General features: G+C 49.9%; 1 protein-coding gene across 50 annotated transcripts in view; it reads right to left on the bottom strand.

The window, feature by feature from the left end:
• Nucleotides 1–20865, bottom strand: part of Celf4 (CUGBP Elav-like family member 4) — a 273122-nt gene that overhangs the window by 16058 nt on the left and 236199 nt on the right. For 14 of the 50 annotated variants that reach the window (XM_060377525.1, XM_060377531.1, XM_060377536.1 and 11 more), the window contains exons 4-10: nt 9013–9141; nt 8688–8767; nt 8322–8465; nt 7132–7279; nt 5430–5579; nt 1467–1532; nt 152–235 (exon numbers count right to left, since the gene is read on the bottom strand). In XM_060377525.1, the coding sequence (XP_060233508.1) occupies nt 152–235; nt 1467–1532; nt 5430–5579; nt 7132–7279; nt 8322–8465; nt 8688–8767; nt 9013–9141 (801 nt within the window). The remainder of the gene's footprint in view (nt 1–151; nt 236–1466; nt 1533–5429; nt 5580–7131; nt 7280–8321; nt 8466–8687; nt 8768–9012; nt 9142–20865) is intronic. The other 36 variants (XM_060377529.1, XM_060377535.1, XM_060377544.1 and 33 more) reach the window with 4 other exon arrangements.

The following is a 20865-nucleotide window of genomic DNA, read 5'->3' as shown; positions in this document are numbered from 1 at the left end:
AGGAGAGTACCTCTTCTTCTAGCCCTGTAGCTCTCTAATCCACCTCTATGCCATAACATCTAACCAAGGTTCCATCAGAGGCTTGGGGAGGCCAGAAGCCCAGATAAAGCAGCCTCTTCGGGGAGTGGGGAAGGGAGGGGTCAAGACTCACCTTCTCTCTGTTGCTGGGGAATCATTGGCGGTGGCTGAGGAAAGGCCTGGCTTATCTGACCATAGGCAGCAGGATAGGCAGCTGCTGAAGAGCCGAAGAGAGAGTCAAGAGATGGCAACAGGGTGCAGAGAGATAGAGACGGGGGTGGGGAGGACCAGAACAAAGAGAAAGATTTCAGTGTCAGTTAATAAGAGCCACCAGCCACAAGGTGTACAGCAGCTCAGGCAGTTCAGAGAAAGCAGCTTTCAAATTGTGATACCTTTGAAGGGGAAGTGTCAATATGTACATCAGAGACTTCTTCGTGCGTGCGTGCGTGCGTGCGTGCGTGCGTGAATGTGCAGCTGACCTATCCTCACTTCTGCTCAGATACCTAGTGAGAAGTAAAGAGTCTGAAGATGTGTGGATGTGTGTTCCCCGAGACTGTACCTGAAGCTCTGTGTTCAGTTGGGAAAGGTCGGGGGTGGGAAGGGGGAGAGCTGTCTCTCTTGGCAGTGCAGCCTAACTCTCACAGCTGCAGAGCCGGAGGTTAGAGCTGGAGCGGGCCTCACAATAATGACGCCTCCACTCAGCTCCAGTTGAGTGAAGACAGCCTCCCCTGAAGTGCCATCTTGTAATGTAGCCCCATCACCCACAGGAAGCATCACTAGATCTCCAAAGCCAGTGAAAAAGTGCCTTCACCAGGCCAGACAGCGGACACAGGCTGAGTATGGGTGACAAGAGTATGTGGACAAGTGGTGGGACAAAGGGAGAGGCTTGGCTGACAGTTTGGCTGGGTTCTGTGACACCTGGCCTATTGGCCCCAGGCTGTCTCTTCCTGCCTGCCTGTCCATTTTGCTGCGTCTCCTCTGGCCTCCATCTTACTTGCCTGGATAGGAGAAGCTGCTTCCCCAGAGTCCCTACCCCTCTCTAACCCAGGCCTCTGTTTCCTGAGTCAGAGACAATGAACTGTTCAGAGCAGCAACCGACATGGCTGTGTAGCTTGAGACTACCATGTACATTGGTCCTGGCGACCGGTATGATACAGACAAGAAATCAAAATGTGCCTGGATCTCCAACTCAAGGAGTTCTGGCCCTCCCTCCACCCAATTCCACCCCCACCCCCCAAGCCAGAGTACCATATAGAGAACCTGAGGTGGAAGACATCCCAAGTGGTGCCAGTACAACCCTCCCTCCTTCCATCCAGAGGCCCCACTACTTCCTCCCTTCCTTATCCAGAGCTGGGAGCAGGTCTGGAGAGGGAAGGCACCCCTGGTCCAGATATGTGGAGAGATGGGGACATCTAGTGCAAGAGCCAAGAGGCTGCATGGATACTAACGTCCTGCATACTGCTGCACTCCAGCGTAGGCCTGTTGCAGGGGGTCCGCTGCGGTAGGACTCTGTGCTGCAGGAAGCCAAGAGAGCAGAGGTCAGTGATGACCACCCAAACTAGCCCCTCTTCCCCACCACACCCAAAGGGATACCACTGTGGCTCTGCTGCCTTCTCTAGCCACCCTAGGCTGTCCCTGAGAGAAGGCAGCTGAGACAGGCACCTTGAGAGCTGGGTCCTATTGGTGTTCTCCCTTCTGCACCCAGAACCCTAAGTAGACACACATTTGTCCATTCTAACTGGGAAGTATATAGTGACCCTGGCCTGGGGTAGGACTGAGGTCGGTTCCAAAGAGCCAAGGATGTTCAGGTTGGGGGCCTTTTGTTCACAGATTCCCAGAGGAATGTAGCAGTGGCTTGCAGATCCCATGAGTGAATGAAAGGCTTCAGGAAGGCTCGCCCTGACACTCTGTCCCTGTGCTGGGTAGGTTTTTGCTAACATGACACAAGCTAGAATTATTTGTGATGAGGAACGTCAACTGAGAACATTCCTTCATCAAGTTGGACTCTAGACAAGTCTGCAGGGCATTTTCTTGATTAATGGTTGATGTGGGCCTTGCCCAGCTCAAGGTGGTTGGGGCCACCCTTGGACAAGTGGTCCTGGGTTGCATAAGAATGTAGGCTGAGGGCTAGAGAGATGGCTCAGAGGTTAAGAACACTGGCTGTTCTTCCAAAGGTCCTGAGTTCAATCCCCAGCAATCACATGGTGGCTCATAACCATCTATAGTAAGATCAGGTGTGAAGACAGAATGTTGTATAAATAAACAAATCTTAAAAAAAAAAAAAAGAATGTAGGCTGAGCAAGCCATAGAGAGCAAGCAAGTAAACAGCACCCCTCCATGGCCTCCCCTTCAGTTCCTGCCTCTAGGTTCCTACCTCAGCTTTCCTCACTGGATTGTGGCCACTTGATATGTTGGCCAAACAAACTCTTTCCTTCTCAAGTTGCCTTTTATCATGATCATTATAGCAGCAATAGAAGGAAAAAGAAATTACTCTTGGGTCTGTCAACAGGACTTGGACAAAGATAACCCCTAAAGAAACTGGGGAGCCAGAAGAAGATAAAAGCTTTAGCAAGACCCTCTGGGAAACTGGACAGTGGCAAGTTTTGCTTTGCCTCTGGTTTTTGTTGCTGCGGAGATCTCAGTAGAAGAATGAAGTATGTGCCAGCAGTGTTTGCAGCCCTTGGTTACCAAGGCTAATGATGGTTGACAGAACAAATGGGATAGACCAGGGAGGCCCATGCACTGGGAGGATCCAGCCCCACTAAGTTTGAAATAAATGGGTTAACCCTGGGTGGCAGTAAAAAAAAGCTCCTGGGCTCAAGTGCCCTTTGACTCAGACCAGCAAAGCTGAGTGCCTATGAGGCTTCCGATGCATTTAATGAGGAGAACTCCCACTTCCTTCTGAGCTCTTGTCCATGTGCCTTTGGCTAAGTTTCCACCAGGGAACAGCTCCTAAGGCTCAGAGGAGACTTGAGAACAGCCTGGGATAAAGGTCTCTGGAGACAAGCAGGTAACATAATACACTCCTAGGAATTGTGTGTGTGTCCATATTCACAAGCACACTTGTTCACACACACACATAAAGAGGGGGAGAGGGGCTCTGCCTAGCAGGAGGAAGCTGATCAGGGATCATATAAGCTATTTCCTGCCTGGGACTGTCCCAACCCAACACCCAATCCCTACATTTCCCCATGGTGGAGGCTAGAACCAATAACTCCAAGCTGTTGATATTTGGCAGAGCTAATTTCTGCCTGTCTCCTTTGCTTTCATGTGAGTCCTCTAGAGTGACAGCCATGTCTGCTTTGCTGTTTTGGTCTTCCCAGATGCTCACCCATTCAGCACCTGTATGCACTTAAGAAATGGTGCCCTTTTTTCAAGGCACGAAGTTTGAAGCCAATGTGTGAAACAGTCTGTACAACTTAGAGGCAGTGCCCAGCATAATGCTAGGAGATCAGCAAACAGTGCATTGGGAAGAAAGTATAAATAGTTCTTGGTGATTGTGGGAGCCAGTCTTTCAAGGGTGGTGTGGGGCCATTAAAACCACAAACATTATGTACTCCGAACATGGTTGTGAGCAAGATGGGAGAACAGAGACATGACTGGGGCTAAAAATTGGAGAGATGCACGCAGAGACCTCTCTCTGATTCTCTGCCTAACGACCTCATTAGTAACTGCCAAAAAGTGAACATTTTGAAGGATCTCGCTCATTACAGTGGCTCCAAACCACGCATTTAAAGATGGTAAATTAATTTTTTTAATGTACTACTTTTCTCCTCTCCTTCTCTCCATGCCTCCTCTGGTTCTTTCAGGGAATTGTTTAAGGGATGTGGCAGATTGTTACAAATAGAAAAAAAGAAATGTGTCCAAGCTCCATCAGGGAAATGGCTCACAGATGCCAGTGAGGGTGGGGAAGGAATTGGAGAGCCAGATGGCCTTAGAGGCAGGGAAGAGTGGAGGGAGAAGACACCCAGATGTGCCAGAAGTGGCATCTCCCAGCTGACAGGACTGAGATTAGCAGGGTCACTTATGCCTCCAGCATGCCAAGCCCCTCCTCCACCACCTGTGCCAGGCAGGAGTCTCCATCCTTAAACAGCACATCAGATCCTCTGGGCTCTAAAAGTCCCTGCCTGGACCTCTGTGGCCTGAGCATTGCACTCTAAGGCAGGCACTGGAATCGAGGTCAACTCTGTGCCCACAGCTAGGCAATTCTTCTCTTGTTCCTTCATCACAGTGATCATGCTTTGCTCTTGCTACAGCTCTTTGATACTACAAATGTCTGTGAAATGAGAACCTCTAAGCTTTGTCAAGACCGTAGTAGTGGATTCTGATGAGAATGAGTCTGCCCCTCCTTGGTGTGTCTACCATAGATGTCCTCTTTTCCTTACTAGACTACCTCCTAATAACCCTGCCTCTTCCAAGCAGGCCTTTTCCTGCCTCTGGGTCTCCAGGACAGCCCACTCTAGAGCTGCAGGACTCTCTCTTTACTTGAGTCCTTAGTTGTCTTGAATCAGAGAACATTCCCTCCTGATCAGACTTAGATGTGCTGTTTAAAGATGGGGTGGGAAGGTGGATATTGTGCTCTCAAATGAACTTTGACTTCCTAGGGGACAACCCAATGTCCTGGAATCCAAGCATCTTTCGAGGACTGGGATATTATGGCCCCTTCCTCTGACTGGACTTTGCACATCTCTATTACGTTGCCACTTGTTAGTCTAGGACTCTGGACCCTGTTTCCCCGTCCTGGAATCTGTCATCCTTCCTATGAGAAGGTAGAGTGCTTCAGGACAACTTCGTGCTCTTGCCATGTGAGGACCACTGAATTTGACAGGAACAAAGTCAATCTGCAATCAAAAATAGGCCTCATCTTCAGTTTCAGTCCTGAACGTGGACCCAGAGGCAGCAGGATAGGAGCTGTCCAAAGTGCTGACCTATTTTTTTTGTGTGCACCGAGAAAGACTGGACTGGGATGCAATGGCTAGAGCATTCTTCAAAATAACTCCAGCACTTTCCCGCAATGAGTCCTTTGCTACTTTTACTAAATATGGTTATTCCTTTAGCTCCTGTTTTCCTAGTTATTACAGAGTAAGTTCACAATCAATTTGCAGTTACTGGCCTCTTTTCTCTACCTGCGTTGTACAATTGCTTCCTGTGTCTTTTCTTCCTGAAAAGAGTCCCTGGGATGGAATTTTTTCTTATTGATCTGAATGTACTTCCCATGCTATGGTTTTGGTCTTTTCTCTCACATTACAGGCTCCCTGAAACAGGTGGGTGGCCCTCTATGATCACATGTGTGATTCTACCAAGGAATGGCCAGAAGGCTGGGGTTGTGTATTCCTTCTTCTAACGGTGAGTAAGAAAAGAACAGACAATATGTCTGCTGTGGGGAAGGAAGGGCCACTAGACATACTTACCTGGGTAGGGGTGGATGCCATTGGCAAACACAGCTTCCGCAGCAGGCTGCCCATTGGCCTGTGGGGGGAGGCCGGTGAAGCCATTCACCCCAATGGGGGATGGGATGCTAGGCACAGCTGGTGCAGTGATGCCTGGAGGGGTGCTGCCACCTGGTTTGGGGGAAGCAGAGTGGTTGGGGAAGAGAGAAGGCAAGGACAGCAAAGGTGAGGAAGGCTGAGCCATGGAGTGCTACCGTGCCACCCCCCAGGGGACAGATTTAGACTTCACACAGCCACCCTGTCCTTTTGGTTAACTATGCCTTGGCTAAATTTCTTGAATTTAGTGGTTTCATTATCCCCAGCTTATTCACTGTTCAAGGCATCGCCCCTACCCTATGAAGATTCCTCTGTCCATGGATGGCTATCCTTGAACCTGGAGCACATAGACCATTCTCAGTGTCCTTGACTCTAACCACACTTGGCCATTTGTTCTTTTTCAGTGGCTCTTGGGCAAGTCAGGATTGGCTGATCATTTTGGGGTCCATGAAAGGCTTATCTGCCTCTCTAAGAAATTTTGCTATTCAACCTGAGAATTCTAGATCCTTACACTAAGGGACAAATGGCAATTCAGAGTCCAGTCTCAGTCCTATTTGGCTTCCTTCACAGAAGAAACAGTGGTGCTCATGGTAGTGATGATTAAGTTGGGCCAATGACAACACCATGAATCTTCCATATTCAAGGTGGTAGATACCAAGAAGTAGGACTGTTATTTTTGCTGACATCTGAAAGGCTGGAAAGAGTGTTCCTATTGTAGCTAAGGCTGACTCTCTTCCCAGACCCATAGGTGTCCCTGAGATTGGGCACCAGAACTAAGTAATAGGGTGATGCCCTAGTCGAGTCCAGGAGTATCTCAGTCTTTTGTGGCTTTGAGGTGGGAAAGGAATAACTGGACCTCAGGAAGGTTGCTGTTGTGGTCTGGTACACAGATTCACAGAACTCGGTAAAAGAGAACCCAGCATGTCTGCCCATCTTAAATTTAGAGCCTATGGCTTCTCAGTATTAGTCATTTGGGGCCAGATAATTCCTTTTAGGGATCTGACCTGTGTATTGTGGGCTGTGTGGCAACACCTGGCTGGCCTCTACACACTAGATGCTAGCACTCTCTCTTCTGAGTCGTGACAAAAATGTCTGTGGATGTTGCTAGATAGCCTGGGGGGTGGGGTGGTAAAGCAAAATTGTACTGGACAAGAGCCAAGAGCCAATCAAAGACATCCTTTATGAAACGGGTTGATTCCAGTACTCATCCATGGATGGCTCATGTTATTCTTTAGCTAGTTCTATAGTTTCTTGGAAAATGCCCATCCCCCAAGGTTGGCTTAAAGAGAAAGGACCAGGCCAGGCTATGCTGGACCTCAGATGGATAAGCTTTCATATCACTTTCTTTCCAGACATTTGTTGTTAATACAGATAAAAATGAATTGGTTTTAGGCAAGGACAGACAACTTGAGAGGAACTATCTCACCCTGAATTCCTATTGTGGATTTCCTGGAATCCACATCTCATCTTCCCTCGTGCACCTACAGATCAGAACATTTTGGAGACAAATTAATTGAGTCAAGAACCCTGTGAGTTCTTACTATAGAATGAAACCCCTAGTAGCTGTGAAGACACCCAAGCCTGGCCCCTGCTACTCTTTCTCCAGGCCAGGGACCTACTGGCTCACCTGAGGTTGGGGTCATAGGTGCGGCTGCCAGGCCATTCATGTTGAGGGCTGCCATCTGCTGCATCTGGGCGGCAGCAAAGGCAGCCATGGGATTCAGGTAGCCTCCTTGCGCGACTGATGCCATGAGGGCTGCTTGCTGCTGCATCAGCTGGGGCAAAGGGAGTGGAAAAAATATCACGCGCTTCCAGGGGGCAGCCCTCCCCCCAAGGGCTCAACTCCTGGAGAGCAACTTCTGAGCTTCAGGGGTGGACACAGTCTTTTGGTCTTTTCTCCTAGAAAGCCCCGAGGACTCTCTCTTGCCTACCTTAGTCTTCATTTCCCTGGCAACTGCTTTAAGAACAGAACAGTAGCACCTTTGGAAATCTAAGTTGCTTGGGGTGAAGGAAAGGGACTGACTCTATGTATGTTGTTAGCCAGTCTGTGTAAGGCATGTTATTGTGGGGAATGGTACCCAGACTCCTATAGACCTATTGGATGAGCCATATAGAGTTAACAGGGTAAAATTCTGCTCATTTTTGTCACACAAAAAAAACAAGAGAAACATGACTAGATCCTCAAATGCTATTACAAAGGGGAGTGGGGACTTGAGGAGGCTGCTGTAAGTGGTCCAAGCTAGACTCTGCTCAGGAAGTGGTATTTGCAGGGCTAGGGCCAGAACCCTGGAGGACCTCAGGGCCACCATCCAGGGATGGGTTACAAAGCTGGAGGCAGAAGAGGGTGGTATTATTAGAGAGGATGCAGTTGTGGAAGGAATAAGTTGGTGGGCCAGAGGCACAGGGACAGTGGGTTTGTGAGGCTTTGGGTCACTTCCACACAACCCCTGCCAGGAGTGATCAGAAGGTCAGAGAAAAATCTCTGTAGGTCGAGTTTGTAGAGTGAGGACCAAACCCCTGACCATTATTACCCCACTGGTGCTTTCTAGCCTTCTCACTGATTTGGTGAGAGGCTGGGGAGCGAGGGGGAACCATCTGGCTACTGCCAAGTGTCTTCTCTAGGAATTCCTCCATGAAAATAAGGACAGCACCCCACCTCCACTCGGATTCTCCCCTTAACTCCCGAGGTCACACACATGCCTGACACTCTTCACTCTGGGGACAGAACAATAGGTTTGGGTAGGCATCCCTGTCCTCTGGGGGAGGGGCGAGGGGGCGCTTCAGAACAAATCCCCGCCCACCCTTGCCCCCACTTACTGCCTGAGCATAAGCGCCATAGGCTCCGAAGGGGATGGCCATAGGGTTGAACATGCCCATCTGGCCAGCCATCTGCTGCATCCGTCGCATCGTGCGCTCCTTGTCAGTGTCTGCAAACTTGACCACCAGGCTGGAGGAGGCTCCCTGCAGCCAGGGTTGCACATGAGCTCTGCTTGTCCCAGCCTTCACCCCAGCGTCCCCCCACCCCGCCCTAGTCCGGGACCCCCTGAGCTTTCGGTAGGGTGCTATACTGAGGTCACCCACGGTCAAAGCCCCACATTTTCTGGGTTACCGACATCTACCCTGATCTGAGAAACAGTGGTAAGGGTGATGAGACCCTGAACGCACTCCGAGGGCCACACTCACAGGCATGGTCTGGCTGCCGTGTAGAGCGTTGATGGCGGCTTGCGCCTCAGCATGGGAGGAGTACTTCACAAAGGCGCACCCTGTGGGGATAGGACAAGCTGAGCCGTGGTCCTGAGGACCCAGGTAGAGAAAGAGAGGGATCTGGGACAGAGGATGTGCTCCAGGTGAGCGTAAAATGTGAAGGGGGCGGAGCAGTGACAGAGAGGGGCACAGAGGAGAGAGACCCACGGCCTCCTGTCCGCTTGGTCTCTGCGAGGACCACCTGACGGCGGCGCTAGCACCCCTCACAGGCCTGCGGCCCGAGCGCTTGCGCGCACACACACACCCTTGCTGTTGCCGTCGGGCCCACGCAGGATAGTGCACTCCTCGATGTTCCCGAAGGCCTCGAAGAGGCGGCGCACATCGTCCTCGGATTGCTGCTTGTTGAGCATGCCCACGAAGAGTTTTCTATCTTCTAGAACAAAATTAGGAGATGCTTACCCGGGCCAGGGGCGGAGCAGTGAGGGGAGGAGGCACGGGGGGTGGGGGGAAGGCCCCCTATAAGAGGGAGCGGCCGGAGAGGGAGGGCAAGGGGGGAGGGGAGGGGAGGAGCTTAGCGGGAGGAGGCAGAGCCAAACCAGGAGTGAGAGGGAGGAGCTTGGCGGGAGGAGCACGGACTCAAAGCCAGACTAAAGGCGACTAGGAGGGTGAGGCGGGAGCTCGGCTGGAAGGGATGGAGCTCACAGCTAGAAGTTGGTAGGGTGGGAGGGAGGAGCTTAGCTGGAAGCAGGTAGGTTACAGCGTGCGCAGGGTGGTGGTGAGGAGAATAGGAGGTGCCGGGAGCAGAGCAATCTGAGCAAGTAGGCTTCAGCAGCTAGGAGTGGAAGCTGTATGGCAACGACTCCCTCTGCCTCCTCCTGCTAGAAGGCAGCTCTCTGAGAAGCCTGATCACTGGTCTGACTTCTGGCCTAGGGCACAACGGTCGTCTAGGCTGCCTTGTGTTTCCTTCCTTCCTCTAAACTCTATCTTCTCTGGTGCGAGAGTGAATTGCAATGGGAAGCCTTCCCAGAACCTTGGGTGTTGCCGTTGGCTCTGCATGGAGGGTCCCAGGCAGAGTCCTCTTTTAGGACAGCCCAATGTGCCTTGTACCGTCTCTCGCTTGTCTCACTGCTGGGCCTGTGAGATTGGTTTCTGTCTGCCTTCCCTCCCACCATCCTATCTCCTCAGATTGCTCCCTGGAGAAAGAAAAAAAACAAAAACAAAAACAAAAACCCACAATGCTAGATTTTTCTTCTGCAGCACAGGTCCTTCAATATCAGGCCCTCATTGTGATTATGGAATGAACAGTGACAGCGTGCCCTGTGCGCAGCAAAACACTCCTTCCGGAGCCATCCCAGGCCTCACCCCACCCCTCTGCACCAGCCCAGGACCCTCATTCATAATGCATCTATTTTTAACTCCTCACCTAAACTGCTGGCTATGTTGTCAACTCCCGAGCCTTGGACCAGTAGCCTGGCCCTCTACTATATTTGGACAGCAAAAGCTCTGGGTACAACCCAGCCTTGGCTCCTTTACTGACTCTGGGTCACGGCAGGGCTGTGAGTTCCAACCTCACTTCATTTTCAGGGTTACAGCGCCTCTAGCTCACCAACTGCTAGTTTTGGGGTGGGGATGGGCATCAGAGACCAAGAGACCAAGAAGAAGGAGAGAAAAAGTGTAAAAGGTACAGTGGAGAAGAGAGGGAAAATGGCAGGTAAAAGGACTGGAAGCAGAGACTAGGAGAAACTGGATAGATAGAAAGAAGAGAGAAAGGAGAAATAGAAACCTTAAACCAGTGATTCTCAACCTTCCTAATTTGCAGTCCTTTAATATAGTTCCTCATGTTGTGGTGATCCCCCACCATAAGATTTTATTTTTATTTTTGTTGCTCCTTCATAACAATGGTGGTTTTGCTACCATTATGAATCACAATGTAAATATCAGGCATGTAGGATATCTGATATATGACCCCTATGAAAAGGTCATTCACTCCACAAAGGCCTTAGAGAGAGGAAGGTGGGAGCCCTTAGAAAGAGGAAGACTAAAAGGAGCCCTTTGAAAGAGGAAAGTGGGAGACCTTAGGTTTGCCTCAGGAAGCAGTCACAGACAAAGCTGAAAGGAAGAAAAGTTTTCAGTACTCTAGTGGAGTAATTAAAACTTGCCTCTGTCCCAACCAGGTACCTTTTAAAAAGCTCCAAGTTCATGGACACTATTTCCAAAAGACAAAGGTCCATGTAGCTTCTTAATCTCTGGCCTTCTGGCTTAAAAGTTCTCTTCCCTCCCTTCCAAAGGAACCTGAGGTCTTCTTTGTGATGCTGATTTAAATGCTGGGACTCAGTTCCTTGCTTCACTCTCCCGAGGTCTCAATGTATTCTTCTGTTATCATTGTTGCAGCTTTCTGATTGCATTAAAATTCATCCACAGTGCCTTTCTCTCCCACCTCTTCCCTATTACCAGGAGTGTTTTCCTCCCTAGTTTGTTCTCCCCACTGTCTCCCTCTATTCCATAGTTTTCTGGAGACCTTTCTCAGCAGATAGGGTGTCGGGCTGCCCCTTTAGGACCATCTTGATGACCCCAGGGATACTGTAGCTATCTCACTTTTCCCAAAAGCTACAGGACAGAAAAACAGACCTGGCTCCAGATTTCTTCCTCTCTGGCAAAGCCGTCACAGTGCAGAGTTCCTATGTGGATCCTGAGTGTCATTGGTTAGCACTCTACCTTTCCATCTGGATTTTGTTACCATGGAGCTAGTCCTCGTGTTTCAAATCAAGGGCTGGAAGGATTCTGAGCCTGGTGTGGACCTCCTGGGCAAACCTAGCATGTCATACTCTGCTTCCTTGCTTTCCAGCTGTATCACTAACTGCTTCTCGCCCCAATTTTCTAGTTCTATAAAATGGGGACAATGTGGCCTCCCTGCCTAAGGTTCTGGGAGTTGCTGCAGGAACAGTAACTGGTTAACAGTGATAATGAAGTTATTTGTGATTCTTTATGCCAAAGGAACAAGAAATAGATGCTGTTTCTCCTTAGTTTGCTCTGTCCTGATTTAGCCAGAAAAGCCACCTTTGCTCTGCAATGAATGAACTATAGCCAAAGTTGTTCTGTCTTCTGCTTCTAGATCCCAGGGCCCTTGCTTCTGTTTTTTGCTCCTTAAAACTGGTAGTGCTGGGGCTGGAGAGATGGCTCAGTAGTGAAGAGCACTGGATCCTCTTCCAGAGGTCCTGAGTTCAATTCCCAGCAACCACATGACTCACAAACAATCTATAATGTTATCTGGTGCCCTCTTCTGGAATGAAGGCATACATTCAGATAATGCAACTCATATACATAAAATAAAAAATAAACCTTAAAACAAAACAAAACACTGGGAATACTGGTTTCTGTGGGTGTACAGAAATGCCCGCAGTTCTGGGGGCAGGAGAGTGGCATTTGAGAGGCAGGTGCCAGTCCCAAGGAAGGCAGCTCAGGTCTGGATGTCAGATCCCCATGGGAGATAGGCTTGAGCTTCTCGGAGTACCCAGGTAAGTGTCAGGTGAGAGTGTTTACAGCCACCACTGCAAGGGCCAGGCCAGGGCACCCTGTGCCTTTTGGCTCTCCTCTCTGCTGTCCCCTCCAGCAGTGCTTATTTGAGAACTTACTGTGTGCCTGGGAGACCAATCTGAGATGGACTGGGGGAGGGGCGCTTCTGGATTGTTCTCTTTCTGTAGGTTGTAAGGTGTACATGGGTATCCAAAGCTTTTGCTTTATGGGCCCAAAAACTCTCCCATCGAACCCCAGAGAATAGTCATGCCTGGATTCCTGGTGGGTGGCTCCATCTAGCAGTTCTGGGCTATTAGCCAGTAGGGGCTGGTTGAGAAAGAGGACATGGCTATGCACAGAAGTTGCCCAAGAAGAAGTGGGCTAGAGTTATGAGCTGCAGATCTACCATGTGGAGAGTCTGGACAAGGACTCAAGGTAGCCTCTTGGCCTGCCTTTCTCACCTGCTCTCATGTGATTCCATACCTACTCTTGAGTATGTAGTATTCCCTGCTCCTCTTCTTCCTTCTCCTCTCTTTTTCCTTCTCTCTCTTCCAACTTCCTGCCGGGGCTGACATCTGAAGCATATGCTGCTATCCCTTATAACAAACTTTAAACTTTGTCTCCTTCTGGCCAGCCTGAAATTTTTTTCTGTGGCATTGTCAAGGACATGTGGAGGTTCTTTCTAGTGTCAGGGCTTGCAGCATGGGATTCGGGGTCCCTGCTTCTCATTTGCCCCCTCACTGCTCTCTCTCCCAACCAGCAAGCAACACCACCCATTCATCTAGCCTGGGAGAGCTTCATTCTCTCAGCACCCCAGTCTGACTCTAAGCTTTCTCCACCTATAAAATTCACTGGGCAGAGCCTCCCAGGAAGCTGGTGGAGTGTGTAAAAAGGCAACAGGAGTCTGCTTGCAGTAATCTCTGGCCATGAAGACTCCTGCAGTCACTCATTTGTCTTACCTTGTCTTGGGCTCAGGCTGCAGGAGGAAGGGTTCTCATTACAACAGGAGAGTTTACAACCCAACAGCATTGCTGTATCACTTGATGAAAGGCTTGATAAGGACAGCCCTTGAGTGGGAGGTTCAGGCTCTGACTTAGCTAAGCCAGTATTTCCTGGGGAGCATATTGTTGGCCACACAGGATGATTGGCCCCAGAAGCATAAGGGGTAGGGGCAACAGAGCTACCTCACTTGCCAAATGCCTACATCTTGGTGATAATGCTCAGATTCCAGGTGAATTTTCAGAATTTGATTCATGTATTACCATCAGAAAATAAACACTATTCCATGCTTAGGAGTACATGGTTGCTGGAGTGCCATGGACCTTGATCATCAGATAGTGATTTTTTTTTTTTTTTTTGTTCTGCTACAGAGTTTTCCACCAGGTGCTGGAGGATGGCTTGCATGTTGAGGAGGTTCAAGCTAGGGAGAACCCTGGGTTAAGGATGTGAATAAACAGTTTCCAGTTATGTGCCTGGTGAGTAGTGATATAGTATGGGACTGAAAAGAACAGGTCTCCAGTGATGGAGCTGGAGGCTTTTCTCCTAAACACGGGCTTTAGCCAGGTGTGGACAAGGCAAGAATCCACAAACCCCTCTTCTGGACAAAGCCTGGGACCCTGGGGGCATCCTATGCTGGGCTCTTCAGAGTCTCTTGGGTACTTGTTTTTACTGTGGAATTGTTTCCCATTGAAGGTATCTCCTTGGGTAAATTCCTGAATCCCCATAGGCATGAAGTTAGGGTTGACTATCAGGTATGGTTCAACTAAAACTTTTCTTAAGTGGGTTACAGGGAGTCACAGCTGACAGGGCAGGAAGAGCTGAGCACCCCGATAGGAAATGAGGTTCTTTCAAGTCCTGCTTCTGGCTATGTAAGTTTAGACATGGCACATGGTATGTCTTGGCTCCCGGGGTAGAGCCGGGTGAGGATGAAGTGAGTTGGACTTTATGAAGCTCCTAGGACAGGGCATGGCACAGAATAGATGCTCAATAGATGCCTGTTACTGTGACTGTTGGTTGCCAACGCTGCTGCTCACCCACAGGGGTGCTGGCTTGTGGGTCAGCTGTGGAGCACTGAACTGGACAGCCACATCAGCCTAGACAACCTAAGAAGCCAGGTTTTCCTTGAATCATCCTTGTCATTGAGAAATATTTCTGGGACCACTGAGAGGCTCTCCAGCATCTTTTAGGAGTCCTAAACAAGGGAAATCTCTACCTGCTCTGACCCAGCTACACTGAGTATCTCTATATGATACTTCCAAAAGGACAAGTCAGGACCACACCAACTCATCTGAACCCGCATCTATGTGTGCAGTTTTCAAAGTTGTCAAACTATGCCACTCCCAAGCCCAGAAGGTCCCCGTGGTAACCCCCTCACTGCCTCCAGAGGCACCACCCAGCCTCAGACCTGTCCTCTATACAGGAAGGCCATGAGCAGGGATAAATGGCGTCACCTCTTTCCCAGATGGTTGCCCTCTGCTCAGGCGGTGCAGCCAATTCTCCAGTTTCACTGGAGCCACCACAAAGGCAAATCCAGCTTTGGATCCCTCTGAAGCTAACAGCCAGGTTGGCTGTCCTCTTCACTTGGGTCTCAGGGGTCAACTTCTAGGCCCCAGAAGAGCTCCTGCACGAAGAGAGCCAAGAGAGAAGAAGATAATGCCCCCCTTCCTCTCTGCTCCACTTTCCCCCACTGTCACAGGGCCAGAGCAGTGACAGGCAGCTGGGCTGGGACCTGCCTCCTGAGGATGAAAGGAGACATCAAACCAGATCAAAGGCTGCTGGGATGGGCACTGCAATGGAATGCAAATGAAGACCCTCACCCCTCTGGCCCCCATGGGCAAGGCAGTGCCAGGCCTTGATCTGACTGGTTCCCTCCAGGACTAGGTTGTTTGATGTTGGTGTGGGAGGAAACAGGAGCTAGAGAAAGCATCCATTCCCCATTCTCCTGCATTCCTTTAGCCAGATTTAGCCTCCCCTCTCTTCCTCCCATTAGAATAAGCCCCCACTACCCATTGCTCTCTACTCTCCAAACAGCAGCTAGAGTGTCTGTTAAAACCCAATGTAAGCTTGTTCTTCCTGTGTTCCACATAACAGTTTCTATCTCTAGCAACTGTACTGACCTCAACTCCACCCTGCTCTTGGCTGCTCAATAGCCAGTGCCTGACAGGCTTGGCATGTAGTAGATGCTCAGTGAACATTTGTTAACATGAATGAATGAATGAATTACCCTGCTCAGTGAGTACTGGGAGTTAGGGCTTGAATGGTAAAAGGTGCAGGAGATGCAGTACTGACCTCAGGAAACCCTCAGAAAGTAAGAAAGGAGTGTCCACTGGAGGGGAGTAGGTGCCAGCCACAGTGAGAGCAGAGTCTAGAGCAGTGTTTCTCAAACCGTAGGTCGTGACCCCTTTGGGGTTCAAATGGACCTTTCACGGGGGTCGCCTAAGACCATCAGAAAACACAGACATTTACATTACCATTAATAAGGGTAGCAGAATTACAGTTATGAAGTAGCAACGAAAATAATTTTATGTTTGGGGGCCACCACTACCTGAGGAGCCCTGTAAAAGAGTCACAGCATTAGGAAGGTTGAGAACCACTGGTCTGGACAGATCAGTGCTATGTGTCTGAGGTGTAGGAAGGGGTCTGGAAGGTGGGAGCTCGACGCTGGAGAACTCACGGGGGTGTAGTCAGGGTCTGCATGCGTGTGCACCCTCTCTGCTTACCTCCTCCACGCACATACCATATTACAACCTTTCTTCCTTCTTCTCCTTCTGTCAACTGGTATCTAAGTACCTCTCCAAAAGAATGAGCCCTCAGCCTCACCATGGATACTCAGAAGCCTGACGAGGTCTCAGTCCCTGCTCATTTCCCTTTTCTGTGCTCATCTGGCCCTGTCTGGCTTCCTATTCATAGCTCCATTTGTCTTCTTTGTCTCACTGGACTGGAAGGCCCAGTCTTGATGTCTCTACATGATGAAAACCTGCAGGATTTCTCCAATGTCATGGAGCTCCCAAATGCCCCAGGCATGCCTGCTCTGACCCTGCTGCCTCAGCAGAACCTGTTCCATTTACCAATGGCGACCAGGACCCAGATGCTGAAGCAAATGCTCTACAGGTATGGCAGACATTATTGACAGTGTACAGAGGCTGAAACGGAGCCAGTGGAAGGTAAGGATCTATCCAAGAACTTTGACTGAGACTTTGGAGAAGTCAGGACTCATGCCATGTGGCCTGAATGGAGCTGTGGCTCTCAGGCTTCTACCGTTGTTCCTGGTGGAAGATGGGGCTGCATAGAATTCTCACTCTCTGCCTTCTCACTCCATCTTTGCCCAGGTCAAATGTTCAGTAACATGCAGGCCAGGGCTCCGGCTTAGAGCCCAGAGGTGGGTGAATGACTGGGGTTCTCATAGCCTGCTGCTCAGTTCCCAGGAGTTACTCTCACGATCATTGCTGGTTATTTGGGGGACACATGAAGCCTCAAAACCCCATGATGATCTTGTCCACTCCTCTGCCAAAAAAACATGTCATAAAATCTCCCAGGTGCCCAAAAGGTAAATCTCTCTGTTTTGGAGTCCACAGGCCACCTGATCTGGCCTGGAAGGAATTTTTTTTTCTTCCAGTCACACAGGAAGTTTGAGCTTCAGGCACTATGGCCTGAACCATCCTCTGACTGCAATTTCCCTCTCCTTCCCCGAATGTCTCCCTCATTGCTTGACATCTGTTCAGGCCAGAGGGGCAGAGCTTGAGACATATTTAGGGAGACAGACCTAGAACTTGGGGTTTCTTATCACCTTGTAGAAGTGGGGAGCAAAGCAGAAATTGTTCCTTCATTATTGTGTTCTCAGAGGTGAGAGATTGAAGGGACCGGAGCTGGGCCGGATCTTAACCCTGGCAGTCTGTGGAGGTTCAGAGAGGGTGATTGAAACCACACCCACTTCCCTTGCTGCTGCTCCTCCTGACCTTCCAGCTGTGAATCAGGGCCATCAGGGCTCCCAGCAGGAGCTTGAGACATGTGGTGGCTTTATCTAGAAGTCACCTTTTGCTGAGGAGGCAGTGCACAGCTATCTCTCCAGGTAACTGATTATACATTTGATCGGCTACATTAGCCTTCCCAGGCTCACAGCGCACAACAGACGGCCCGGTGTTCTGTGGGGACTTCTCAGCAGCCGAACCCTGTTGTCTAATGGGGTTTCCGCTGACGTCTGGCACAGTAGCCGGCGTTTTACCCATCACAGGATAATTTATAGCATAATGGGGCCTCCCCCCCCCATATCATGTTGGAGCATAAATTATGGCCAGTTTGTCCTCAGCTCTCAAGGAGACAGACAAAGCAGAGGGGAATTCCAACTAGGGGAGGGGGTTTCTGCAGGGGATCACCAGGGTTTGGGTGGTCCACAGGGAAGAGGGGCCAGAGGATAAGAGACCAAGGACTAGAGTGTAAAACACCTTGCTGACAGGGCTACTACATCCAGTCACAGAGCTGGGGAAGAAATATAAGATCACTCAGAACTCTTTGTCTCTGCTAACCGACAAGCAGGGCCTGAAGTTGAGTCTTGTTGCTGGTCAGGAATAAAGCCCAGGGTAGCTGTCACTGCCTGCAGACAACCTGGCCTGGCTGTAGGCTGACCTTCAAGTGAGCCTCAGATCCTCCCAGCTGTGGTCTGGCTTCCCACAGCCTCAGAGAATAGGCATTCATAGCTGCTGTGTCTCCATGATCCAACAACGCCTCACGGAGTGAGCCATGCTGAGGAGCAGGGTAAACGTCTGCCCTCTGGCCTTCCACCTGTTTTTAATGCTGAGGGTAGGCCATTCTAGGGGGTGATGCGGACAGTAACAGATTGCATCCTGGCTCGCTGGAGCAGACATGAGCATACAAGCACCAGAGTCCGGGCGCTCCTTTACACGGGATGGAGACGGAAGGCCTGGAGGCTGTGGCTCCTAGGGTTTCCCCCTGATTCTAGATATCACAAATCTCCGGGGTTCCTCAACCAGGATGAGGTCTTCAGAGGTTAACTGGCCCTACCTCTTCCAGAGTGACCTAAAGTTGGGAGTGCCTCCTGAGCTCTCCTAGCAGAGGCCCCATGGGCCTCCATGCAAGACCAGGATTCAGCACAGGAATCCTCCCTTAGGTGCCTCCCTGGGTCTCTTTAGAGCCCGTGTCCTGCTCTCTTCAAGAGAATTACTGTCCTTCAGAGATAAGTAGAAAGAATCACAGACCTTATAGGATGATGGTTCTCAGCTGTGGCTACTATGAAGATTACTGGGAAACTTTCAAAATACAGGTGCCGAGGGCTGGCCCCAACATCAGGTTTGATTGATTGATCTGTGGTGTCCAAGAATAAGCAATTTTTTGTTTTCAATTTTGGAAAGCTACTCAGACAATACTGGCATGAAGCCGCTGCTGGGAAGAGCTTACCGTAGTAAGCTTCTCCTGGTGGCTCTCTCCTGCTCACACCCTGAGACTCTGGCTTTCCCCCTGCCTTCAGAAGGCAGGATGCTAGGCCCTGCTGGTGCTGGAAAGGATGCCACACCATACTCCCTATGTTCTGACACCTGAGCCCAGGTGTTCTCTTGCGCCTTCCCATCACTCACAGGATCATCCTGAAAGATGCTCTCTGATGTGAGGAAGTAAAGAAAGGGAAGGGCTGTACGTCAGCAGCCTTCCAGTGGCTTTTCAAGGCCCTCCTCTTCCTTCTCTCTTCTCTCCTTTCCCTTGTTTCCTCCATCCGGCAGGCCAACCCTGCTCTGAAGAGAAATCTCAGCTCTTCTTTCATTAGCCAGACCTGTTCTGCTCTTCCATGTCCATCTACTACTCAACTCTCCCAGAGTCACGGTTGCCCTCTCTCCAGGGACCCAGAGGGCCTGTGTTTAAGTATACATTGTGTGAACTCATGACTGATAATGGAGTCTAGAGAGACACTGAGATGGATGGATGGTAGACATGATTAATAAAGGCTAGATCTCCAGATTAAATGTTAGATGATAGATAGATACACAGATGAGAGAAAAATGATTGCTGGAAGTAGATAGATTTATGATGGCACATAAAGAGCAATAGGTAAATGTGGATGGGTGGATGGATGGTTGAAGGGCTTCTTAGAAGTTTGGATAGAAAGTCTGAATATAAAGGTCAGAAAACTTGTCACAGCTTCTATAGTGCCAGTGTGTGAGTTTTTATGAGAAGGAGCGCTTGCTGGTTCCAGGCCTGCCAGGAAGCAACCTGCCTCTCTAGCCCAGGCCCTGAGCCTCTATAGTTCCCAATGGGCTCATGTTTGGCACAGATTTCAATTGAGTCGGTTATTTATGGACCCCTGACAATTCACATGTTTTCTCCGAGTCTACTGGTGAGCCAAGGTCACCTCCTGAGTCCCACATGCACCCGATGAAGACTTCCCTTCCAGGGGAAGAGGGACAGCTTCAGTCTGGGTGTTTGGTTCGCAGAGGCCAAGGCTACGGCCTCTAACCCCGTGGAGCAGTTTGGCTTTTGAAGTGTGGCAGGCCTGTAATTAGATGACAGGTGGCGGCCCATATGGTGTGTGCAGAGCTGCAACCATTCATTCTTATGGTCAGAGATCATGGCCTCAGAGGGAGCTGTGAGAAGTAATCCATCTTCAGCACTCACTATAGGCCACGCTCTGCATTGAGCACTCTGGCTTTAGGAAATAGGTACCACTGTCACCCCATTTTACAGATATAGAAAGTGAGGTGTGGAAGAGTTTAGCTGTTCTTTCCAAGTCCCAGGGCTAATAAGCGGTAGAATCTATTTGAATGCATGTAGTCTGGCTCCTGAATGCCCATCTATGGTATAAAAACCAGCACCCCTGCCCTGGGGTCTGCGTCAACCTCTGACAGGCTCCGGAAGGCATGACTCAGGGAAGTGCATGGCAAGCATTGTATCTGATGGCCAATAGAACCAGAAGGGGACTGTCAGCTTGCTCCAGGAAATAAAGCAGTCACCACTGGTGCGTGCCTGGCATGGTTAACCACAAAGGAGTCTGCCCTTGCCACTCGGGGTTTTCTGAAAACTTCTGGTTGGCAGTATTTGGTCATTATGAAGTTCAGTTGATAGAGAGACAGAAAGAAGATCTTACATGCTCCAAAACCTACATGTCAGCCCTGAGCTGCCCGGATCCTGTTTATTATTCACCATTCAGTCACACCACAGTAATTAAGTCAACAAATTATGTACAATACATTATTGAGAGATAAAAGACTTTGAGCATTGAGTAACCATTTTTCCAAATTAGGGCTCGATTGGCCCAGCTCTGGAAGGTCAGGGACATGATGGAGTGCTCAGGTAAGATGGAGAAGGAAGGACAGAGTGGACTGAGACATCCCAAAGCAGGAAGAGCTTGCCAGGATGCAGCATCTTCATGGCTGAAGACCATGACCCCAAGGACTGGCCTACTTTCCCTTTCAGGGGAAAGCTGGGGGAAAGAAGGAAATCTGGTGAGGAAATTCAAAGGGTCTCAGCTCAGATACAAGGAACTAGAAAAGTGAGTTTTGAAGAGCAAGGCATATCCTCCTCCTGACAAGCCTCACCGGTCATGACTCCACAGGATAATTCTTGCAAAGCCCTTTTTGTATGGAGCATCCCCGCTGGGGTTGGGGTGGGGGGACGAAGAAAGAGGCTGAAGCCTCTGGTTCAC

This window comes from Meriones unguiculatus, chromosome 2, assembly GCF_030254825.1.
Source record: "Meriones unguiculatus strain TT.TT164.6M chromosome 2, Bangor_MerUng_6.1, whole genome shotgun sequence".
Lineage (NCBI taxonomy): Eukaryota > Metazoa > Chordata > Mammalia > Rodentia > Muridae > Meriones > Meriones unguiculatus.
This window is presented reverse-complemented; position numbering and strand designations above follow the sequence as displayed.